This window comes from Aptenodytes patagonicus, chromosome 4 (genome assembly GCF_965638725.1).
Source record: "Aptenodytes patagonicus chromosome 4, bAptPat1.pri.cur, whole genome shotgun sequence".
NCBI lineage: Eukaryota > Metazoa > Chordata > Aves > Sphenisciformes > Spheniscidae > Aptenodytes > Aptenodytes patagonicus.
In genome coordinates, this window is record NC_134952.1 from 12,428,316 (window position 1) to 12,455,184 (window position 26,869).

Here is a 26,869-nt window from a genome sequence, read left to right on the forward strand (position 1 = left end):
CATCTTAGAGTGGAAAACAAGTAAATTTTACATTATACTATATTTTTATATAACAGGACAGCTTTGCTGACTACAGATAAACAGAGAAAGAATCTGACTTGCACAATTTCTCTTCTGACTAGTTTTAAAAACAATCCAAAAAGTACTCTCTAAAACAAAGAGAAATGACTATACACTAGGGTATCAATTGATAACATTTTCATCTGCATACCTCCACTCGGGTCCTGGATTTCCATATGAACTAAATCAGGGTCTCCGTCAACTCCAGCAACAGCCCTGAGAACATAATATAATCAAGTTATGCAGAGCCAGCTACAGAATAATAATTATGTGGATGGAAGAAAAGAGAGGATTTCATATGAATCAGCTTCAACATTCTAGCTGGGAAATTAAAATAAACCCCATTTACAATGTCCTGTCACTAATATCTAGATGGAAACTATTTTTTCTGTACTTGACATTATGTTTTCCTTAAATTTCTTTAGAATCTCTTTTACTAAAATATGCATACAAATAGGATCAGTTGGAGAAAAGAACAGAAGTAGGTATGAAATTGGAAACAAAACTTCATAATCATAAATTGATATATATATACACACAGATATGCATACATTCGCATGCACTGGCAAGCGCTAGAGCATCTTTTTACAATTACCTTTGACATTTGAGACTACAAAGCAGATTTAGTGCTAAAAAAGACTTAGATTCCATTCTTATTAGAAATATCTTAAACTTGACACACGGCTTCCATAACAAATGGATACATCTTTGGTTAGTACATTCAAGAGACGAGTAGATTCTGCTTTGACAAAGGAAGAAAGTGAAGAATAATTTTGAGAATACCCTGAGAAGGAAATTCAGTCTGAATTGAACAAAGTGCAGTTTAACTTTGAAAAGGTGTAATGGAAATACAGGCTGATTTTCTGTTAATATCTCCCATGTCAAATATGCTCAGCCAAAAGATGAATTTTCTACCCTCAGGGCTTCCATCCCAACCTGGGAACGGCAGTCCCAGCTGCGCTTTTTTCTGGCCCTTCCCTCGTCTTTAGTCAGGTAGATTCTGCAGAGAAAGCTTTGAGCTGACAGTTGTGCTGTCACTAGGCGAAGCAGAATCCAGCTCCACTCCCATAGCTCCATCGCTCTTCACAAGGCTCTTCACTGGCACGGTAAGAGTCCATCGAGTCAGCAGATGTGAGTTGAAGACACGCAAAGGAGATAAATTGATAAAGTGCAGCTGGATGCAGATATTTAAAAAGCCCATTAAAATACTTAAGAGAAAATGATCATTTTGATACAATTATTAATAATCAAATGCAATAAAACTATACTTTGGATTGAAGTTACATCATTGTTTAATGATTTTAATAGCATTGATTTATGAGGAGAGATTAAAACTCAGACTCAGTAATTGGTGGCTCCTTGGGAACGCAGGCCAGGAGGAAGAGACTGGATGATTTCCACTGCTGCATAACAACCAGAAATAATCACATATGCTGTTTTTCCCTAATAAGATAAATGATCAGTCTGAAGAAGGAAGGGGAGGGATGAGCCCCTGCCAAGCCATGAGATGTGAAGGAAACTTCTAGTGGGAATTTTTTAGTAAATGCATGGAAAAATCTTCCATTTACTAAGAAATTGGTCTCTGAAACATAAACTATTCCAGCATTTTGGAGGCAACACATTAAGGCAGAGATGTTATATTCCCTGAGGTCTGATAAGAATATATCTGAGCAGAGGGAAGGGATCTGTGAACATTTTGCTGTGCGCTCTGCATCTATTTTTCTAGATGTTCACAACACAACAAATCAAACCTGCTATCAGCTCTGCAGTCAGCTTTTTGAAGGAAGAAAATTATGTTTGCTGAATATTTTACTTTTTGTGCTGGACCTCATGCAGCTGAACCACCAACTAACAACACTTTAGGGTTGAAATTCTCCGAGGCTCTGCCTGACATGCTGATTGGCATCAATAATGCAAAGATAGTTTTTGGGTACTTTTGAAACAACCTCATATCTATAATTTATCACACATGATTTCATAAGCACAGTTTGAGATATTTGTCAACATCTTTACCTTCTCATATTTCTTTCAACAGCTCAGAAGTGACAATGATCTCATGCCTACTGTGTTCCTCCTAACAGTGGCAGCTGGCACAAGCAGCCTCTAATCTCATTTCCAGCGTAACCTTTTAGTGCAAGAGGTTGTAACTGATCTGCCTTAATGACCACTGCATGGACACAGAAAATGAAAGTTTCCAACCCAGACTACTTTTCTCCTTTAGACTTTTATTTGAGTAGATGCGAATAAATCACAAGGAAGGCTTTTTTTAGCCCAGCCAGAAAAAATACCTCTTTCCCCTTAAAGTTCAGACATTTCCCCTACTTCCCCTTTTAAAACTGTCCTTCATTATACAGGAGAACAGTTACTTCCAAAGGGTAAGTCCTCTCTTCCTAAACCAGCTGGATCACCTCCCACGGTGTCCACTGACTATAAAGAAAGTTTAGGATGACAGCTCCATGCTGCAGTTTGACAAGCATTTCTCCTCATTGCTCTACCAGATTAAGCCACCCCATTCTGTGTCCCCAGCCTTGCCTCTCCTTCACCACCTCAGATGTCCCATTGAACTTGCCAGGTCCCAGCATTGGGAATTGTCTCATTTCAAGGTGACCCTACAAAGATGGAAGACACAGGCTGCCAAAAGAAATTATCATTAAGCTACACCTGTAGATCTCTAACTTTAGACGAGTCTAACAAGTGAGATGCACCATTTAAGTGCAGAGTTTATCCATTCTGAAAGGCACAAATTAAATAAGCAGAATATTTCAAAAATATGGTTTGTGGTTTTCATTACTCTAATTGTACAGATGAGCTAGAACAGCAGAGACTGTTTACTCACTGAAGACGTTACACCCTCAAAGTCTGCTTTTGAATGTCAGCTATAAAGCAGAGTTTCCAAACTCCAAAGTCCCTTTACCCAGCTTTACAAACACTTAGAAATAGTCCTTTCTTCTTTTATTGAAAAAAAGACACCATCTGTTATGGCTGCTAAGAAAATCTTCAGAACAGAGTATAACTAATGCAGAGAACTTGAAGAATATATACCTGAAGAATAAACTAATCTACTCATTTCAGTGGAGTCCTCTGCCAACAGTACTTTAAAAAGCAATACTGTTATTTCACGTGTGCTTAAATCATGAAGCAAAGGAAAAGTCATATGACACTATGCAGGCTAAACACAGTCTAGGTCCCTCTGCCCATGGAATACAGCTTTCTTGAAATGATGGGCAAACAATGTACATACAGGAACACATGCAGTAAATGATCCATCTAAAAGGAAGGCTCAATTATATGCTTTTTCATATTGAGAGAGAAATGTAAGACAATTTTTTTTTTGCATTTTTGTTTACCAGCTTACTACTACCACAACATAAACGCATTATATCAGCGTGAGGACTGTGCCCACACATCCATTCACAAGCACAGTTTACTGTTCCTCAGCTGGCTTTAGGATAGGACCTCTTCAGTCGCCAAGGTGAGCAGCTCCGGTGCCGGCATGATTGGCAGCGGATTTCTCTGGTGCGGTGCACAGCGGGGGTTCCCGAACCAGGGGAACCTCATGGGGAGCCGAGAAAGCCGCCAGGAGCCCACAACTTGCGTGACAGCAGCTGACAAGACCTGGGCAAGGCCAGGAGCAACGGCAGCCAAGCCCCACACAGATATAAAAGAAGCCCTTAGGGAGTGCCAGTGACCAGGAGCACTGCGAACAGGGCATGGCACATCAGCAAGGACGTGGCGCAGCAGTTTGTGCAGTAGTTCGCACAGCAGTTCACACAGAAGGGCATGCAGGAAGGGCACTGAAGCTCTGCCAGCTCAACCAGAGAGCAATGGTACCCACCCAGCAGAAAGCCATGGCCTAACCTCTGCACCCACCATGACTGATGCAGCTTCCCAGACAGAGCTCCGGTGGGAACACACTGCCACCCAGGTGTCAGGCTGCAGGCTGTGCCCTGCTCTTAAGCCAGTACCGGAGGGCAGCAGTGAGCACACCTGTGGGAGGTGTGCCTGTTGAAGATTATCGTAAGTTTTATTGAATCTTTCTATATTTTGTGTTTGTTAGTAGATAAGCAACTATAAGAACATCTTGATTTAAAAAGTAAGTCTTTATGTTAATGTTATGTATGGGTTGCTGTGCTACTTGTTATCCGAGGCTGTGTTGCTTGAAGTTCCTATTCTCTGGACCATGTTAGCCTTAGTCCTTATTTTCTGAACCATAACCAGAGCCCCTAGGTTCTATTGTATATAGCATAAGTTATTTGACAACCTGGCAAGGTAGATATCTAGCTGGCCAACTTGGCAACAAAACTCACTTTTAAGGCGTCCTGAAATGAACTGCCTTCTTTATAATATTAAAAGACATACCCACAGGTCAAGAAGACCCTCGCCCAGGTGAAGACCTTTCCTCTGCACAAGCGTAGTAACAGAAGGGAATGACATAACAGATATTATAATTATATGTAAATCACTAACCAATCACTGTAACTGGGAGTATACTACCTTGTAATTCTTGTGTATAAATGTAATGGTGATCTAGCCATAGGCGTGCTTGATTTGTGGAAATTCCACCTTGCACCCGGCACCGCAATAAAGAATGCCTGCTTTCTAAAACTCCAAATTGAGTCTTAGAGAGTTCATCATCTGCAGACTTACGGTAACGTGCCCGGGTAGAGGAACTCCTCCACTTAGTGACAGAGCTCCGGGAGGAGGTGAGTAGGTTGAGGTGTATCAGTGAGTGCGAGAGAGAGGTAGACTACTGGAATTGCACCCTACCTTCCCTGGGACAGGCCCAACAGGCAGACAGGATGCATGATATGGAGGATTCCCTATCCTCTCTCTGCCTGGCTGAACACAGTGACTTAAGGGCTGGGGGCAATGGCGACAAGTTCCTGCGCGGCACGGTAGGCGTGTCTCCTCTGTGACTACCCCACCTTCCCAGGTGCCCTTGCCTAACAGGTATGAGGTTCTGCAAGTGGAACCGAACAATGACGAGGACGATGGTTCATCTAGCTTGGAGGTGTTGCCGAGGCTAAGTCGGCCTATGCCCTGCATGAAAACTGCTTCCATAAAGAAAAAAAGACAGGTCATTGTCATAGGAGACTCCCTTCTGAAGGGAACAGAAGGCCCAATATGCAGACCGGACCCACTTCTTAGGGAAGTCTGCTGCCTCCCTGGGGCCTGGGTTAAAGATGTGAAAACTTCCTACCCTGGTACAGCCCTCAGATTACTGTCCATTATTGATTTTTCAGATAGGCAACGATGAAGTTGCAACAAGAAGTCTGAGATCAGACTTCAAGAGAGACTTCAGAGCCTTGGGACAACGGGTTAAGGAATCAGGAGCACAAGTAGTGTTCTCCTCCATCCTTCCAGTTGCAGGGAATGATGAGGGAAGAAACGGAAAGACCCAGCAGATCAACACTGGGCTCCGAGTCTGGTGTCACCAGCAGAATTTTGCGCTTTTTGATCATGGGTCGGTCTACACGACACCAGGCCTGCTGGCGACAGATGGGGTACACCTGTCTCAAACGGGGAAAAGGATCTTTGCACAGGAGTTAGCAGGGCTCATTGAAAGAGCTTTAAACTAGATTTGAATGGGGAAAGGGATAAAACCAGGCTCACTAGAGAGAAGCCTGGGGGAGGCACGCCAATGTTTGAGGGATGGTGTGCTAGCGAGGTCCTTTGGTCTGCTGTCTCAGTGGAGGCAGGGGATGGAGATCCATGCAGCAGCAAAGACGCAAGGGTTATGGACGTGTTAGAAACCACAGAAGCACCTGAGAATGGTCACATAGGAATTTGGGTTTCTCCCCCGAAAAAGGTGGTGGTATCAATAGCCAAACTCAAGTGCATCTACACCAATGCACACAGCATGGGCAACAAACAGGAGGAGCTGGAAGCCATTGTGCAGCAGGAAAACTATGATATAGTTGCCATCACAGAAACATGGCGGGATGACTCACACAACTGGAGGGCTGCAATGGATGGCTATAAACTCTTCAGAAGGGATAGGCAAGGAAGGAGAGGCGGTGGGGTAGCACTGGGAGTGTTTTGGTTGTCTAGAGCTTAATGATGGTAACGATAGGGTTGAATGTTTATGGCTAAGAATCAGAGGGAAGGCCAACAAGGCAGATGTCATGGTGGGAGTCTGTTATAGACCACCCAACCAGGATGAAGAGGTGGACGAAATATTCTATAAGCAGCTAGGAGAAGTCTCACAATCGCTAGCCCTTGTTCTCGTGGGGGACTTCAACTTACCAGATGTCTGCTGGACATACCATACAGCAGAGAGGAAACAGTCCAGGAGGTTCCTGGAGTGTGTGGAAGACAACTTCCTGACACAGCTGGTGAGGGAGCCAACGAGGGCAGGCGCCCCACTGGACCTGTTGTTTGTGAACAGAGAAGGACTTGTGGGTGATGCGATGGTTGGAGGCTGTCTTGGGCATAGCAATCACGAAATGATAGTGTTTTCAGTTCTCGGAGAAGTAAGGGGGGGGGTCAGCAGAACTGCTGCCTTGGACTTCCGGAGGGCAGGCTTTGGCCTGTTTAGGAGCCTGGTTGACAGAGTCCCTTAGGAGGCAGTCCTGAAGGGCAAAGGAGTCCAGGAAGGCTGGACATTCTTCAAGAAGCAAATCTTAAAAGGCGCAGGAGCAGGCCGTCCCCATATGCCGGAAGACGAGCCGTTGGGGAAGACGACCGGCCTGGCTGAACAGAGAGCTTTGGCTGGAACTTGGGGAAAAAAAAACCAAAAGAGAGTTTTTGATCTTTGGAAGAAGGGGCAGGCAACTCAGGAGGACTACAAGGATGTTGTGAGGTTATGCAGGGAGGGAGAAAATTAGAAGGGCCAAAGCCCAGCTGGAACTTCATCTGGCTACTGCCACAAAAGACAATAAAAACTGTTTCTATAAATACATGAGCAACAAAAGGAGGGCTAAGGAGAATCTCCATCCTTTATTGGATGTGGGGGGGAAGCATAGTGACAAAGGATGAGGAAGAGGCTGAGGTACTTAACGCCTTCTTTGCCTCAGTCTTTAATAGAAAGACCAGTTGTTCTCAGGGTACCCAGCCCCCTGAGCTGGAAGACAGGGACGGGGAGCAGAATGAAGCTCCCGTAATCCAAGGGGAAATGTTTAATGACCTCCTACCCCACTTAGACACGCACAAGTCCATGGGGCCGGATGGGATCCACCCAAGGGTACTGAGGGAGGTGGGGGAAGTGCTCACCAAGCCACTTTCAATCATTTATCAGCAGTCCTGGCTAACCAGGGGGTGCCGGTTGACTGGAGGTTAGCAAATGTGACACCCATCTACAAGAAGGGCCGGAAGGAGGATCTGGGGAACTACAGGCCTGTCAGTTTGACCTTGGTGCTGGGGATGGTTATGGAGCGGATCATCTTGGTGCCATGACGTGGCACGTACAGGACAACCAGGTGATCAGGCGCAGTCAGCATGGGTTTATGAAAGGCAGGTCCTGCTTGACTAACCTGATCCCCTTCTACGACAAGGTGACCTGCTTAGTGGATGAGGGAAAGGCTGTGGATGTGGTCTACCTAGACTTTAGTAAAGCCTTTGACACCGTTTCCCACAGCATTCTCCTGGAGAAACTGGCTGCTCATGGCTTGGACGGGTGTACTCTTCACTGGGTAAAAAACTGGCTGGATGGCCAGGCCCAGAGAGCTGTCGTGAATGGATTTAAATCCAGTTGGTGGCTGGTCACAAGTGGTGTTCCCCAGGGCTCAGTAAATGATTCTATGATTCCATCTTATAAAGCACAGATGCAATGGACCCTGCTAATCCAACAACTTCTTCCTTTTTAGTTGACACTTCAGCATCAATTTTTAATTTTTTTTCTCCAAATAGATAGTTCCTGAGAAAGTGCTTGTTCTATTTTTCTCAACTTCAGCAGGGTTTTTGGCTTGATTTGGTTAGAATTACCCCACTTTTCTTCTAACAGTAATTTGCAATGAAAATGTTCATCTCAGCAATGTGGGACTATTTCTTTGTTTATTTGTTTTACTTGGGTAAGGGAGGGCTTGCCACCAGGGTTTTCTGGTTTGGGTTGTTTTAGCGTTTTACATTCAACCGTTAAAATTTCCAATGAAATTCAGAACAACTTTAATTTTAGATCATACATGTCTTCCTCTAGGAAAAGAAATATCTCTTGACCAAGTATACCAAGCTGCATACAGCAAGTGCAACACACCAGCACTTCAGATCACATAACAGTGTGGTTACAACACTTCAGAATTTAAAATAGCCCAACTTGATTGTTGGGTGGTATAAATACAGGTAGCCTCAATATGCTTCTTCCCTTTTGTGTGAACACAAGTTCCCATCATCTCTCTTGTGCTTGTCTGACACCATGTTGAGCCTCTTGGAAAAACCAGTCCTGCAGAATGTAATTTTACAACTTTTTGGAGAGATTAGTTTCCATTTCTTTAATCACTGGATCATGGTGGCAGTTGAGCACCAATCCTGTGGAAGAAAAGCGGCAAGATACCCCCTTTTGGTGGTGCAGAGGTTGCAATTGCCTCAGCCCCAGTGCAGCCTTTGTGCATGTCTAACCTTGGTTACGTCATAAAGCTGCACCTAATAAAACATGATGAGAAGCAGAGGGAAATCAGGGCACGTTTGTTTCCATTCAGGCCTGAATTTGGTCTCCTGAAGAACACTAGAGCCCTTTCTTATGCATATGTTTTTTTAGACTTTAGGGAAGTTCTGAAAGATTAGCTGTTGTTTGACCTAATTCTTCAAGTCTCTGCATTAGTGCTCCGCCAGGTAATTCCACTGATCTTAACAGCTTTACATCAGCATAAAAATGGTGCAATGGGGGGGACTAACAAGCCCTCTGCATATGTCTTGGTCTGTGTATAAATGTATACTCGATGATACAACCATTAGGTATTTTATACTTTTAAATAACCATGCTAAAATTCTAAGAATTCAGAATTTTCTGTTAAGAATTCCAATTATGAGACCTTTGGCATTATTTTAATAATATTCTTTTTATTCAGCTAACTCTCTTCTTCACAAACTGCCCCAGTATTTGTTTACTCTACTTGCATGCAGTATTAGAAAAACACCAATACTCACCTGAAATTTTATATTTATGTAATATACATGAACAAAAATTACCACTGACATGTAACATCATGCATCTCAAAATGTGAATCATAAGCATCAGTCCCTTATATGATAATTATGATTCTTATTTTACTTCAAGCAGGAAACACTTTGTTTCCAGTAGTCCGGGCTCATGTTGCAGGGGAGCAGTTGTCTGCAAACACTAATCAAGTAGAGTCTGCTATGGACATATCTCTTCCCTACCTCCAATGGATGCCTTCATTGTTAAATATTTGATGCAGTTCACTTGAGTGCGTATTAATGAAGAGACATCTTCAAACAGGACATCTAAAAACAAAACCAAATCAAAACAAACCTGCTCACTGATGTGCAGGAGCCTCCAATCAAAGGCCATCTGAAAACTTGCTAGTCTCCTCAATCTGCCCCTCTCATAATCTCTGAATATGAAGTTTATCCAAAAGGTAAGAAGTTCCCAGTTTATACTGACTGATTTCTAGCAATTGGCTTAAGGGCACTGCCTTGTTTAGAAAGCAAGTCAAAAGCATGCAAATATTTTCGCTGAGTAGCTTAAAATGGTATTGACTCTTGGCAACCTGGTTACTCAGGGAGACAAAACTATGATTTGATTCATACAAGCTAAAAATACATTTGATTATGACTGATTTGTGTTTCAGGCCTTGCCGCCTTCACATCTGCTTTGAAAGACGCACCTTCAATGATTCAGTCAATGCCCTACACAGCCAATATGTGCTGCTAATTATTTGCTCCCTATGCTTAAATGCTTTTTAATAAAAACGTTTTGCCTGCCACCTTTATCCAAACAGCAGAGCTGGAGTGGGTTGTCATTGTCATGGGTTGACCTTGGCTGGCCACCAGGTGCCCAGCAAGACGCTCTGTCACTCCCCCTTCTTAACAGGACAGGACAGGGGGAGAAAATAAGATGAAAAGCTCATGGGCCGAGATAAGGACAGGGAGATTGCTCACCAATTACTGTCACAGGTGAAACAGACTTGACTTGGGGAACATTAATTTAATTTATTGTCAATTAATAACAGATTATGATAGTGAGAAACAAAAACCAAACTAAAAAAAAACCTTCCCCCCACCCCTCCCTTCTTCCTGGGCTCAACTTCACTCTGGATTTTCTCTACCTCCTCCCCCGCAGTGGTACAAGGGGACAGGCAATGGGGGCTGCGGTCAGTTCATCACACGTTGTCTCTGCCGCTCCTTCCTCCTCAGGGGGAGGACTCCTCACACTCTTCCCCTGCTCCAGCGTGGGGTCCCTCCCACGGGAGACAGTCCTCCACAGACTTCTCCAACGTGGGTCCTTTCCACGGGCTACAGTTCTTCATGAACTGCTCCAGCGTGGGTCCTTTCCACAGGGTGCAGTCCTTCAGGAACAGACTGCTCCAGTGTGGGTCCCCCACAGGGTCACAAGTCCTGCCAGCAAACCTGCTCCAGCGTGGGCTCCTCTCTCCATGGGTCCACAAGTCCTGCCAGGAGCCTGCTGCAGCATGGGCTTCCCATGGGGTCACAGCCTCCTTTGGGCACATCCACCTGCTCTGGCGTGGGGTCCTCCATGGGCTGCAGGTGGATATCTGCTCCACCATGGACCTCCATGGGCTGCAAGGGGACGGCCTGCCTCACCACGGTCTTCGCCATGGGCTGCAGGGGAATCTCTGCTCCGGCACCTGGAGCACCTCCTCCCCTTCCTTCTTCACTGACCTTGGTGTCTGCAGAGTTGGTTCTCTCACATATTGTCACACATCTCTCTCACAGCTTCTGTGCATTTTTTACCCTTTCTTAAACATGTTACCAAAGAGGTGCCACCAGCATCACTCATGGGCTCACCTTTGGCCAGCAGTGGGTCTGTCTTGGAGCTGGCTGGAACTGGCTCTGTCTGACCTGGGGGCAGCTCCTGGTCTCTTCTCACAGAAGCCCTGAATGCTCCTGCTACCAAACCTTGCCACATAAACCCAATACAGTCATACACATCACCACACAGATAGAAATAGAAACAAGTATCATCCCAAGTGATTAAGTCAAATGTAAGAATGACTGCCCACATGGATTTTTGGCTTCCCACACAAGAGCCTTTCACACAAAATTCTATGTTAAAGGCTCAGTGAAATCCTCTTTGCATTTCTCTCTCCTTCAGGGAATAACGTCTCTGAATTCCCCTCTTTCACCTGACACTTGAATACCCAGGAACCCGCTACACTTGACATTAATGGGTACAGCTGTGATTGATTACTCATATGGGATTTCATGATGAGAACAGAACATTGGTCCCCTGAGAACAACTGCTCTACCCAAATAAAAAATAAAAATTCATGAGTTATGTTCTCACCTCTCATGAAAATGGAGAACCTATAGCTAAATTAAGAGTAACAGATACCCATAGCAGAGGATCCACGTATCCTAGTGAGTTGAGGATAAAGCATTTCTAAGGGTCTAGACAGGGTGATATAGGAAATGTGCTGGGCCTAATTCTCTGGTAATTACCGATTCATGACTTACTGTTCTGGGGTATATTTGTGCTGGGGTAGACAGCTGATTCACAATCTATTCTTCACTTATGTATTACTAAGCTCGATTTTGAGAAATCAAAAGGAACTTAACTGGTGCAGAAGCCTTGGGGACTGAGAAGAATAGCAGCAGAGCCACAGGAATCCCTCTTTCTCCTTCTCAAGGATTACCACGTAATACACCATTCTTTTTTTAAAATGGGCTCGATATATAATACCGATTACATACCATGTGATGTGCGGGTGTTTAATGTTTGGCTGGGATAGGTCATATCTCTTTGCATTCCCTCCTACAAATACCCCAAGAACTGGAAAAAGTACTTATAAAGGATGGGTACTATAACATCCCTTAAATAGAAACCATCACATTGGGGCAATACTGCATGGCCAGCTGCAGTTTATATGCAGCAGTAAAACTGGTCATGGTAATCAGTTTCTTAATTTTAAAGCACAAGAATTTGCTCAAAATTAAAATTTTTCACATTAAAAAAAAAAAATATTTGAATCTTCCTAGCTAGTATTTCTAAAGAAATAAAAGATTTATTTTCTAAATGTTGATACAAAATGAATTTTTTTGTTTTTAATTAGTGTGACTTAGTATTTAATTTTATTAAGTTAATTTCAAATCCGCATTTCATGATTTTGCTTTGAAAAATTAAAAAAGCTTTTTAATGAACAATGTCAGAGCATTTCATAGAATCGTAGAATAGTTTGGGTTGGAAAGGACCTCTAAAGGTCATCTAGTCCAACCCCCCTGCTGTGGGCAGAGACATCTTCAACTAGATCAGGTTGCTCAGAGCCCCGTCCAACCTGACCTGGAATGTTTCCAGGGATGGGGCATCCACCACCTCTCTGGGCAACCTCTTCCAGTGTTTCACCACCCTCAGTGTAAAAAATGTCTTCCTTGTATCTAGTCTATATCTACCCCCCTTTAGTTTCAAGCCATTCTCCCATGTCCTGTCGCAACAGGCCCTGCTAAAAAGTTTGCTGCCGTCTTTTTTATAAGCCCCCTTTAAGTACCGAGAGGCTGCAAGAAGGTCTCTCCGAAGCCTTCTCTTCTCTAGGCTGAACAACCCCAACTCTCTCAGCCTTTCTTCACAGGAGAGGTGTTCCATCCCCCGATCATTTTCGTGGCCCTCTTCTGGACCCGCTCCAACAGGTCCGTGTCTTTCTTATGCTGAGGGCTCCAGAGCTGGACGCAGTACTGCAGGTGGGGTCTCAGCAGAGCAGAGGAGAGGGGCAGAATCACCTCCCTCGACCTGCTGGCCACGCTTCTTTTGATGCAGCCCAGGATACGATTGGCCTTCTGGGCTGCGAGCACACATTGCTGGTTCATGTCCAGCTTTTCATCCACCAGTACCCCCAAGTCCTTCTCGGCAGGGCTGCTCTCAATCCCTTCATCCCCCAGCCTCTATTGATACTGGGGGTTGCCCCGACCCAGGTGCAGGACCTTGCACTTGGCCTTGTTAAACCTCATGAGGTTCTCACGGGCCCACTTCCCGAGCTTGTCCAGGTCCCTCTGGATGGCATCCCGTCCCTCTGGCATGTCGACTGCACCACTCAGCTTGGTGTCACCTGCAAACTTGCTGAGGGTGCACTTGATCCCACTGTCTAGGTCACTGATGAAGATATTAAACAGTACGGGTCCCAATATGGACCTCTGAGGGATACCACTCGTCACCAGTCTCCATCTGGACATTGAGCCATTGACCACTACCCTCTGGATGCGACTATCTCACCAATTCCTCACCCACCGGACAGTCCACCCATCAAATCCATACCTCTCCCGTTTAGAGAGAAGGATGTTGTGGGGGACCATGTCAAAGGCCTTACAGGGGTCCAGAGAGACAACGTCTGTAGCCCTTCCCGTGTCCATTGATGTAGTCACTCCATCATAGAAGGCCACTAGGTTAGTCAGGCAGGACTTGCCCTTGGTAAAGCCATGCTGGCTGTCTCGAATCACCTCCCTGTCCTCCATGTGCCTTAGCATAGCTTCGAGGAGGATCTGTTCCATGATCTTCCCAGGCACAGAGGTGAGACTGACCGGCCTGTAGTTCCCCAGCTCTTCCTTTCTTCCCTTTTTAAAAATGGGGGTTGTGTTTCCCCTTTTCCAGTCAGTGGGAACTTCACCGGACTGTCATGACTTCTCAAATACAATGGATAGTGGCTCAGCAACTTCATCCGCCAGTTCCTTCAGGACCCACGGATGGATCTCATTGGGTCCAATGGACTTGTGCACCTTCAGGTGCCTTAGATGGTCTCAAACCTGATCTTCTCCCACAGCGGGCAGCTCGTCATTCTCCCAGTCCCCACCTTTGCCTTCTGCGGCTTGGGCGGTGAGGCTTGAGCACTTGCCGGTGAAGACCGAGGCAAAAAAGTCATTGAGTACCTCCACCTTCTCCATGTCCCGGGTAACCACGTCTCCCATTTCGTTCTGGAGAGGGCCCACATTTTCCCTCGTCTTCCTTTTATCCCTGAAATACCTATAGAATCTTTTCTTGTTGCCCTTGATGTCCCTGGCCAGATTTAATTCTCTCAGGGCTTTAGCTTTCCTAACCTGATCCCTGGCTGCTCGGACAATTTCTCTGTATTCCTCCCAGGCTACCTGTCCTTGCTTCCACCCTCTGTAGGCTTCCTTCTTGTGTTTGAGTTTGTCCAGGAGCTCCTTGTTCATCCATGCAGGCCTCCTGGCCGTTTTTGCCTGACTTCCTCTTTGTTGGGATGCATCACTCCTGAGCTTGGAGGAGGTGATCCTTGAATATTACCCAGCTTTCTTGGGCCCCTCTTCCCTCCAGGGCTTTGTCCCATGGCACTCTACCAAGCAGATCCCTGAAGAGGCCAAAGTCCGCTCTCCTGAAGTCCAGGGTAGTAAGCTTGCTGTGCGTCCTCCTCGGTGCCCTAAGGATCTTTATATGGATTACTTCCAGTATTTCCATATTTTCTGAACAGTTCCCCCCCCCCCCCCCATATTTTGAGTTTTTCATTTCAACTTGAATGAGAAAACAACCCAAGAAAAATAAAGAAATTTCTAGTATACATCTGTTTTGTAACCATCTTTACATCTCTCTGCAGCCTTACAGCTCTTTTGTTTTTAGAATAGAATAGAATATTTTCAGTTGGAAGGGACCTACAACGATCATCTAGTCCAACTGCCTGACCACTTCAGGGCTGACCAAAAAGTTACAGCATGTTGTTAAGGGCATTGTCCAAATGCCTCTTAAACACTGACAGGCTTGGGGCATTGACCACCGCTCTAGGAAGCCTGTTTTGCCTCCTAAGATGCGAAAGAATAAATGAAACAAATTGGGAAAACAGCTGTGAGAGGATAAGAAAATGCCACACTGTATCACAGTTGGGAAGAAAATACTCTGTGCTCCTGAAATAGAGATGGTAGTATACACTTTCCACTGATACCAATAATCTTTCCATTAGTTCCACTACCATGAAAGACCAAATTCCATACATTAAATCTGCAAAGATACTTAAGAGATGGTCCAGAACACTTGAAAAGCAAATAAAGCCTAGAAGATGATTTTAATACATTGCTTATAAACCCACAGTGTAAGATCTGAACATAAATGTTTAAAATACTCTGTCCCTACTGACCTTCCCCTAATATAAATGCATAAGACATTCCATTAAATGAATCGCATTTAGATTTTCATTGAGTAAAAAAAAGAAAATGCTTCTTCAGGAAACGCATGAAGATTTGGCTGCTGCTGGAGGCACAGGAAAAAACTTTTTTTACAAAACACAGGAAAATATTATGACTGATATTCGTAGTTACCAGGCTGAAATAAAAATCTTAGGCTATATTATCAATCTCAGTGGTAAAGCTCAACTGAAATCAGAGAAGAAACATCTGCTAAAGGTCTGCCCAGTGAAATGTTCTTAGCACAACCAGCCAGTATCAGCAAGACACATGCCCTCATTTATAGTGAGACGTGCAATTACTTTGCATTCATTTCATCTATCTTTAACACATCACATGTTATATATTGCCAAGAAAACAATACTGGACTTAGCAGAGAGTGTCCTAACAGTCAAGGTATGACAAAGCCCATGTTCTGACACCTGTTGAAAACTACACAAATACTTGTTTCTATCTAGCACTTGGATAACTCAGGTGATGTAGGCCATAAAGTAGTGGGAAGTTTCATATAATGACAGTAACTTCCACTGGGAGGCCATCACATTCAACCCTCCACTCGCAGCAGATTCTTTATATATTGCAATGTCCCGTATGATATTAGAAGTAAAATATATTTATATATCTTTATTTCTGTGGAAGTTTAAGAGAAGGATCATTTGGTACTGATGAGGCACTAAACTTCTGCTCCCAAATCCTTGCTGTTGCTGGCTGATACAGTTCTTGAGAGAAATCAGAATGGTCTATATACAGAAAAGGGGAAAACAAAAACCTAGAAAATATTTCTATTGGTTATAAATGTACAGACTCTTAGAATTTATTATTCTTATCTGAGAGGAATGTGACGTTTATGAACAACCATGACTTTGAAGTACTACATGGGAGTTATTCCTATCGAAGATACAGGACACTTCCCTGATTGCGTCTGAATGATATAAGAAAACATAAGGATTCTGAAACACAGCAAAATACAGACTTAATATTAACATGCGCTTGCTGGCTTTAATTCTTACATACAAAAAACAGACAGATTGTTTGAGTCAGAGCAAAACCGACACATATTTCAGTGGTATGCTATGTTTTTCATAATTTAAATGTGCTAAATATACCTAGACTCAGATAAGAAAAACGTCATTAAACAAGTCTGCAAGAGAGAGGCTTTCACTGTTCTTTCTTACCTGTTAGTGACTTTGATGGTTTTCAGACCTAAGACATTTGAAAAATTCCTTTGATTAAAGACAGAAAGCCACATGCCCTCCTGATTTACACCCTGTATAATCTTGCTAAGGAAAAATCAGTTATAAGGCAGACATGACATTTCCGACCCACTGTTTTACTTCTAAATGATTATACCCTTTCACATGGTAGTTAAGAGACCTGTAAAGTGTATTGCCTATGAAACTCCAGCTGCTGTGTAGAAATAAGTTCTTCAACAAGGCTATACTTTGCAGGAGCAAGTAAGCAGAAAGTGTCAGGCTGACTCAAGTATTTCTGCAGAAAAGGCTGAGACAAACTGCAGTAAATGAGATGGGTGTTACTATAAACCAACTCCAGGCTGGTTTTCTAAAAGTATGGACAGTAAATAGGTTGCAGATTGAAAAGGAGGCACTTGGAAGTGTGAAAAAGCTCCCTTGATATGGCCAAAGATAATTACACCAACAGGGCAGCAGGGCAGGTTAGGTCTTGTGCTCCCAGCTCTTCGAAACGGGGTTTAACCTGTCCACGTGTCCCTGCCCTGGGTCACAACCTCCCCCTTGGCCAGGTTCAGCAGCAGCACACAGCTCTGCGTGCTTTGTAGCCTCTACACCAGCGGTTTAAGCAGACTGGGGTTTTGTTTGTTCTGTTTTTCCCCGAGTATGGCCAGGATTAGTATCTATTTCAACTCAAGAGAAAAGCAACTACAAGGAGGATCACAGCACGAATGCCAAACACGTCGCAAATCTTGCAACCAAGATCAAATAAATCCATTTCAATACTGCCAACACCACTAGCAAACCGCAAAATATTGCTGAAAGCCACATATTGCTCCGTAGACACATGGATAATTATACTTTACGTAATTGACACAGATCAGAGTCCTTCTAGAACTAAAATCAAAAGTCATTTAGGGAACGGAAGTGTCTACCATGTTACGACTAATCCTGAAATAAAAAATACCAATTATTGGTAATGATGCAGTTATGCACAGTCCATACTTACACACTGAAGTAAAATGTGAAAGGGGGAATTCTCTGGCTTTTTCAATAGAAATCAAATAAATGTTGAGTGTACAAATTGACCGTTTTTAAATGCAAAATCAATTAAAAACACTATCAAAAAGGTTAATTTTGGTGTACAAGAAGTTATACACTTTTCAAATTAATTTAATTTGTATAAAAAACAGGCATTGACTCATTCTTCAAACATTTTGTAATCCTGCTTAAATCACTTCTTAAACATTTTGAGACTGCAAAATATTTGAGCTGAAAATGAAATCATTTGATATAAGTGTACTCGATAAAGTAATATTTTTCACCAGTTTCCTTAACAGGATAAGTTTATATATGACTCCAGTTAATAGGTCTGATTCAACCTCTCTTAAAAAAATGTTATAGATTTTTCTCTGCAAAAAGACTGCTCTCCTTTCTAAAGATCAATTGCACCAGTAAAACGAAGAGCAATTTCATTGGACATTACAGCTTTCTTTAAATCTTGGGCTCCATGCATCCAGACCTATAACCCTTATATGTGCTGACACTCGGTACGATCACTGGCATGAGTATGAATTTGCAATAGCAGACACAGCAACACTGACATACTCAATCTGCAAAAGACGTCAAGGCTCGTACTGTCCCCATCAGTACCTCTGGAAACATCTTTCTTGATTAGAATGAAATACTTTTGCTGTTCATTTTTTATTTGGAAAATAATAGAATTCTTACCAAAAAATATGATCTTTTGAAACTCGTTCCTGCAGAAGGATCCATTTTTTCCCCAAGTCAATGGATACATAAACCTACAAAAGAAAAAAAAAAAAAAAATTAGATGATAGGAAACTGTTAATGATGTACATCTTCAAAGACAGGTCCTATGTCACTATTAAAATGACAGCTTGCACACCAATAAAAAAAAAAAAAATCATTACCAGGAGCTCTTTACAATGTTTTTCTGAGTAGTAACCTTTCATAGAGAAAATCTTTTAAAATATAATCTATAATGAACAAAACTCAGTGGCAGTGTCTTCTTGTTTACCATGAGAACAACTCACAATTCATTTTGGGTCAGACTCTTTTTTACCTCAGCATGGTTACGCAAGAAGGATGGTAAAAGGACACTTTTCTTCTCCTTCTTCCCATTCATTGACCAAACAAGCACAAATGTTCCCTTTATGCTTCAAGCCTTAATTCCATCAAAAATACTTCTGCCAGGAAGTTAATGGATTTAAAACTCTGCTAAAATAGGACCAAAAGATATTAGAGAAATGCTTAAGAGATTTGATGAGGAGAGATGCACTTAAGGGCTGGCTTCATGGATACCAATCTGTGACCCGTGAGAAATGGTCACTCAACAGAGAGGCAAAAGATGGCCTGGAGGAGAAGGACTCCAGCTCCACCTTCCCTCTGAACAGTTCCCCCCTGGTATAAAAGCAAATGCTAATAAGATGGATGGATATCAAGAGTGCAGATGAAAGCTGTTTTCCCTAGAATAAAGTGGGATATAAAATAGCTATTCAAAAATCCCCCTCCTTCAGCATTTGCCTTCATAATGTGTTTCCTCTAGTTAAAACAGGAAATATCTATCGAACTTCTAAAAAAACAGATTTAAAGCCCCCTGCTGTCTGTATGCATTTCTTATTTGATCCAATTTACATATGATGACTTTTCTCCTAATATGTCTAATAGGGAAAAAAAGGCAAGTAAAACTGTTCTTCTCTGATGTGGGAATAAGTCACCAGTTCAGTTGCTGATTGTTCTGGGGGAAAGTGTCTTATGAGGACTAGTAAGAAATGTTTTTGGTTTAAAATGACAGGTTCAATGACAAATGAAACACCAACACCCCCCTCCCCCCGATTACATATTATGTTTTACTACAGAAAACTGGCAATATTAATATGTAAAAGCTGAGGTAACTTATCTCAGCATAAACTCTATGGGTAAATTTACTAAAATTTGAATTAGAGATAAAACAGTATTTCCCAGTTACTCTGCACTTCACAATGACTGGGCTTTGTTCCACTGCATGCTCAATTAAAGCAGGTAGACCACAGTTCAGGTAAGAACGTACAGTCAGGACTCAGATTGCTTACTTTAGTATTCACGCAGTCAACGCATAGACAGAAATGATCAGGGATCAAAAAGTCTTCAACCTCAGATCTAAATACTTTAATGATGAGGCTGCAGAGCCAGGCTCCCGATTTCCCTGCTAACTTTCTGATCTTAGTTTTATTATGTGGGTTAGGGTTTGCTGCAACCAGTGTATTTTATAGCATATAGCTTAGAGCAACCTCCTGGAAGGGAGGGATGTGGCTTTGAATGGGCTAGACTGTGCAGGATGGAGAACCTAAGCTGCTTCTTCAAACATTTGTCACCACAGGCATTACAGAAAAGATAACCATTGGTTTGACCATCTTTCTAAAAGGGTGGACCCTGCTCAGCTAGTTACCTGCCTCAGTAGACTGATATAAATCTGGAAGAGATGATCATTTAAGACACTGCCCTAACCCTAGTGTCCAAGCAGCAAAGACAGCCAAGAATTCAGAGGTTCCTGGCAAGAGGGAAAAGAGCTATTTAGGATAAGGGACAACACTGGCACATGAACAAAGGGATATAATTTTGTCATGGATGAATTTCAGAAGAAAATGAGAGAAGATTCCTGCCATTAGAACAGTGATGCCTGTGCAGTAGGGGCCAAAAGAGACCAAATCAAACCCAAACCTCCACCACCAAACCCAAAATACCTCCCCTCACATACATTTAAGACTGAAGTCTGGGAGCTTATGAATGGTTTGGTTTACTGTAGGGGGAAGCCCTTGCAATCTTACTGCAAGGGAGAGTGAAGTAGGACTAATAAGGCACATTCAAACTGAGAGGAATTTTTAACTGATGCACTATTTGATACAAATAAAAAAAAAAGTGTAACTAACTAATGCATACACTCAACTTCCTTTGATTAAAAAAATGACCCATATGTGTTTTGTTTTTTAACAGGTAGATATGATAAAGCTACTAAATTATATTAGATATGACGTGAAAACAGTTATATTAGTGGACAGCTAAAATCTCTGGCTTCAGCAAACACATCTAATAGATGTTATAATTCTGTTAATTGCCACCCGTGTAATAAATGTGTGGAATCACTTTTTTTAAAAATTGAAAATGTTTTTCTCAGTTTTGCCATTTTTTAATCTTTTCAGTTTCCAAATGAACAATTAAAATCTACTGCATCCCTGTTGAGTTTTAAAAAAATCCAGAAGCATTTATATATAGACTCAGTCAACAGCTGATTATTATTCATTGTAACTGAGGTAGCCAGAAAAAGAAAGTATAGATTTGAGGCAGTAAATGGCTTAATCCAACCACATTGACTGGATTTGCATTCATTTCTAGTGTCAGCTAGAGGCTAGAGCTTTATTTAAACAGAATCTAGGGCTCTGAATGAAAGAACAATGCATATTTTGCAATATAAAATAAGCTCTAAATCAAATCAGAAGGTGTGAGAAAGGCCGTGATGCTCCAGTAGACAGAGAAGCCTGATTGCTATTTACGAAGGACGTGATCCTGTATTCCTTGTATTCTCAAAACTGCCTTTTTAAGAAATTATTTGAGTTACAGGAGGTAACGGCTTCTCCTGAGTTTTAGACTGTGTTACATCCTGATACTACTTTCTTTCAGTGAAGATAAAGTTACTTAACTCAAAAGCCTAGAGTATACCATCTCCCTAGGCCAAATTCAGATCAACACTATCTCTCAAGACCATTGATTTTAGTACAAGTAACCTCTTTTTATGTCAAGTTGCAATTTTCATTTTCAGCTCCTCCTTTGCCAGCATAACTTCATCTTCATATCCCTGCCAGGCCAAATATATCAGAACTCGTACAAAATTTAAGCAGGTTACTGACCCAGTTATAGTCAAAGGCATCCTTCATTCCTACACATCTTAGATAAAGATGTAGGCCTTGTCCAGTAAGCCTTTATGATGTCATATTGAAAGCCTGAGAAAAGTCTATCAGATTGTCTAACCCTTCCTGCTACTAATGCAGAGCTATTCTTTACTGAATATTATGTAGGTTTTTTTGTCCAGTCACTTTTTAAATGTGGCAGATAATAGCATCACCCCATTTGGAAGATGATCCAAGTATCAATTGCCTGAAAATCTCCCTATCACACATAATTCATCAAAACACAAAGCAAATGCTTCACTTGGTGCTCCTGCCCCCTTCTCTTTCCTGGCAAATATTTCTACCCGCTTGTTGTGGCTGGTCAACTTCTTCAATACACTTAAACGTTTCTGCCATTTAGTTTTTCAAGACATTTGATCTTCTAACTATACAAAATTCAGGAATTATATCTATCATCAGAAACAAAAGTCAAAGTGAAAAAAGAGCTTTTTCATAAAACAGGCTTTTCATAACTTCAGGCTTCCCTGAAGTCTTTTGTTTACATAACATGCATTCAACACATTTGTAATTGTGTTAGGATTTCAAATTGAAGCTGCTAAGTAAAATATTTCATGTAATTTGTGACTGAGTTTGGTTTGTTATATTTTTATTCTAGTTCTATCCTTATTTGCAAGTGCCTGTAAACATGAATTGTTTTGGGATCAGCTATTAATTTATATGTCCCAGAAAATATCCCAAAGGATGACGACTTGATATAACATCACTGAAATCAGTGCAGTATTTGGTTGCAGCATGAAAAACTTGCTCTGACTACTCTCACCACCTAAATATAAACCTTCTGTGAAGTCTGACAAGAATTAAAATGGACTCGAGTTTATCTAATTTCAGCTTATAACAGGAGTAACGATGGAGGTGAGTCAAGACCACTACTGGGACCAGAATCACAGTGACTTTACAGCTACAATTTTGGCACTGTGAAAAAGAGGTGAACTACACACTTACAGACTGCGTGCTCACTCATCAGTGTTTAGCCTAACCCATCCAGAAAAATGACTTTATAAATTAACCGTAAGAAATCTGAAAGATGGTCAAAATTTACAAACCACGATACAACTCCTGAATCTGAAAGTGGTATAAATACATAATGCGAGGGAGAATTATTCTACATTTCTACAGATTCAGTGATTCCCCAAATCTTCTTCTGCTGTACAGTTTATTTAAACTGCTGTGCAGTTTATTTTATATTACTTTATTTTACATCCCATGAATGGCCTTTGGAGGCACTATTTCAGCTTCGTTAACTTTCTACTACACTATAAATTACAGAGCAATTGCTTATGGTCACTTTCTAGGAAGGAGCACATTCCAGAGGTAGTATTTAACTATATTGTACAGGAGGATAAATATTACCAATATCCATATCAACTGAAAATGCCAGGATTGAAATTACTGTAAAAGCAAAGATTTGGACATGAATACAATAAATACTTAAATAAGCCTCTCAAAAAACGAATATGGTTCCCTTCTGGGCAACTGATATTTCATAAAACCCAACACTAATCAGCGTATAATAACTGTTTTATATCTCCTTAACAAAGTAATTCCTAAATTTCAAACAAATGCAATATCTTCAAGTTTTACCTTGCCTTCCTTGGTATAAGCAAGTACTTTATCTTCTTCTTTCGGGTGAAAAAGGAGAGTTTCCACAAAGAAAGTAATGGGTTGTTTCTGGAAAGTGGCTCCTTCATCCGTGCTTATGAAAAGGCTTTGGTCACGGTCATTATGGGAAGAACTTACAAGAATTATCTGAAAGACAAAACCGACAACATATATTCAGAAGACTGTTTTCTCTATAACAGACAACACACCCTTATTTTTCTTGTGTAAATGTCAGATTTTGTACATACCTTACCTATCAAAATTTTATGGACAAGAAACTCAAAAGCATCTAAGAGATAAGGACTGCAAGATCCTATTAATCTTCCCTGACCAAATCTGTGAATGTTAAAGTCTATAACGTCTCTTGCAAATCACACCAAATTGACCACACCCCTCATCTCTACACAAAATGACTACCTTGGATTTTGGTCTTCGTGCAAGGTTCATGAGCCCACACATGAGAAAATCTTCAGACTAACCAAAAAAGAATTAATACTGGTAATGACTCATTTAACATGTTCATATAAATACATCACTTTATCTAAAGAGGCTGCCTTTATAAATACTAAATGTAAAAATAGTCACTGTTATATCAGAAGAATGACCCAGGAGAAAGAACTAGTTTATAACATCTCCCCATTGTTTCCTCCTGCTGACACATTTTGGATAAAACAGCAATTCACTTTGATGCAGAAAAATATACCAATCAATTATTTGCAGTTCCTTCTCAGGTCCAGGTAATACCTTGACTCAAACATAGTAATAGCTTGAGCTGTCTCCTTGTGTGAACTTCATGTCAGGCTTTCAGCAACAAAGAAACTCCCCACATAATCTAATCAGAATTTCACTCTTCAACTTCTTCAGCTTTTGCAGTTGGCCTGCATGGTATAGCATGGTTCTAAAAATGCCAGTGTGAGGACCCATTTCTATTGTCCTTCCAGATCAAACAGGCCCAGTTTGCATTCAAAAAGGTGCCTTTATTAACTGATAGCTTACAAAAACCCCATGGATTTTCAAAGCCCAGCTGGGCTCTATTTGGCTCACACTTCAAAAACAATTAAAAAAAAATAAATGCTGAATTCAAAATGTATTTAGAATATTCAGCAAATAATGCAGAAGACATCACAGAATCCTGATCACTGTGATACAGTGACTGTAAATTGCTTACAGAGATAAATGGCAATGAGTTATGCAAACAGAATTACAATAATGTGAATACAGAGAAGGAAATACATTAGACAAAACAGTACAATTTTTATGTAGTCACTTTTTTAGAGTAAAGCTGAAGTTAAAAATTTGAAATTTCTAATGAATTACACAGATATGACAGCTGGACTTTTACTGCTATTGGTCTTGGGGGAAAAACTATAAATACAATATCTGTAGATGCTCTACTTTGACAGGTTACTTAAGCATGCGCACTTGTACTTGAAGCACATACACAGTTGCACTAATTTCTGCATAGCTTTTATATACCTAAAATGGGGCACATATCAAAGTACATTGCTGAACAAGAGAGACGACTGCACATACTTCAGGGTCCATGGTCCACCGCTGAAACCCCACACTAAAGCATGTATTAAGCCAAACCTACTTCTATTAGCTGTATGACTAGGTCAGTAAGAAAAGCGAGATAATAGCCCATAACCTTGCTATGATCTTGTATTTTTTTTAATTATATACTTTACCCAAGAGTAGGAAACTGTCTCATTTTTATTGGAAAGCCTCCATAAATGATACCTTCACAAATGCCATCGCTTATTCCTACTGTATCCAATGGCTTCCTGTCTCTTGGTAAACTCTTCAAACAGTATCTGCTTAATTTATTACTCTACACACTCCAAGTATGCTGCTGGTGGCCTAGATAGCATTCAAAGACTCTTGTCTTTGAACTCATTTGGCAAGTTTTCTGCAGAGGGCACAACACCAACCTAAAATTGAATGTGCTGTCATGTGCTGCCCTGTCCCTTTGCTTGCATCGCAAGGTGGAGTGAAGAAGCGTTTATGCCCAACACAGAGATGTGTACTTTCTTTACCACACTACCATCTGCAAGTCAGGCTCAAAACATCTAGTTTTTCTTGGAAATAAATAAATTCAAACTATCTGCATGCTGAGTGAGCTACATAGCACTCAATCCTGCTGGTTCCTGACCAGATCACAGAAGGAAGGACCCGGTCCTGGGCTAAAGTAAACTCCACAAGCAAGGCTGCAGTGCGAGCTCCACAATTCCTGCTGAAGCTTGTGTCCAGGCACGTCCTCGCATTTTAACACATGCACAAGGCTGGTCCTGACACCCATGCTTAGCTTGCAGTGCGTACATGTCCTTCCATGCTGTATCACTAGAAGCAGTACAGCAGTAATTCTGTATAGAAAGCTTAGTATCTTTGGATACAGTCTTCTAGTCCAAACAACACTTTCTGTAAATAATATTATCTTCATTCTCTCCTGTTAGTGTTTTTAAAAATGAATACAACTAAGACAAGAAATCAGTATGGCATATACTCCAGAAAAGGCATAAACTGCACTTGTACAGAACAGTAATCTCTGGACTACAGCACTATTGTCTTGCTTTCTCTTTCTGGCCCAATAAATCTTATGCTTCCAAAAATACCAAAATACTGACTTCAAAATAATAAAGGAATTAGGTTTATCAGTTTGGGGGTGGTTTTCATTGTTAAAGAACCCTGAGTATAGGCACATCTAAGTTTCATAATGAGGACCCAAGGGCAGCTTGCAGAGAACACCATTCTAGAAACTGAAGTCAAAAGAAAAACGCAAACACGCTGTGATATTTGCTAATGCTGTCCTTCAAAAATATTACGTATCTTTCAGAGTTAAATCCATCAGAAAAATAGATTGTAGACATCTAAGCATATATGGCAGAGTCCCTAACTATACTTTTATCCACACACACATCATAATTCATTTAACAAAATATTTTGGAATTTCACTCAGTGTTCTGATTTATATTTCAATAGTTTAAACTGATCATTACATGCCAGGCATACAGATTTTCTTCCCACAGCTAGCACACTGGATGCTCAGACTTGCCTGCTGGCTAACACTACTTATTGAGGAAAATATTCCAGAGTAAATATTGTACCCACATTAAAAGCTTTCCATAACAAGTTTTATTTACTTTGCAAGTGGAACAAATAGCAAAACCTTCCTGCTAGCAACTGATGAAGGGATGCAACTGGGACATTCTATCTGGAGAGCTGACTAGCAGTGATCGCTGAGGGTTTTAACTCAAAATAAACAACTACTTGCTTGAATAATCGTGTATCCAAAAACCAGAACAGATTTTAATCACATCTAAATTTCACTTAAGCGTCTTTTAAACTTTTTACAGAGCATTTTTCCCTCATGTGAGACTCTTCTAATTTTTTTTTTTAGTACATTGTAGCTTTATATTATGCTGTTTATCCCTGACCTCACTTCTTAATCTCCCATCAGCTAAATAAACCACAATAACACATGTGTATACATTCAGATCAGACGTAAATCTACAACTTCCAATAGTTAAGTGGAGGTAAAAGAATATTTCAAGGAGATGACTATCTATCACATAGATTGTAAAGAAAATGAGTAGAAATAGGATATGGTATGGATCAACAAGGAGGAAAGCAGAAAAGATTTCTAATAAAATAAAGCATTCCAAAAATAAAAAAAAGCTACGCTTTTCCTCATTTCAGGAAAAGTTAGCGAGGCAGGAGGTAATATAAAAGCCAAATAAATCTGAAAATAACATAATTAAATCCATTTATTTAATCTCTCTTTCAGGATTCATTGGCCAATGTGCA

At 41.3% G+C, this 26,869-nt stretch overlaps 1 protein-coding gene across 4 annotated transcripts in view; it reads right to left on the reverse strand.

Moving 5' to 3' along the window:
* The window catches only part of SORCS2 (sortilin related VPS10 domain containing receptor 2), a 636,731-nt gene that overhangs the window by 107,482 nt on the left and 502,380 nt on the right, over positions 1-26,869 (reverse strand). For all 4 annotated transcript variants that reach the window (XM_076335889.1, XM_076335888.1, XM_076335891.1 and 1 more), the window contains exons 4-6: positions 23,048-23,212; positions 18,231-18,304; positions 212-276 (exon numbers count right to left, since the gene is read on the reverse strand). In XM_076335889.1, the coding sequence (XP_076192004.1) occupies positions 212-276; positions 18,231-18,304; positions 23,048-23,212 (304 nt within the window). The remainder of the gene's footprint in view (positions 1-211; positions 277-18,230; positions 18,305-23,047; positions 23,213-26,869) is intronic.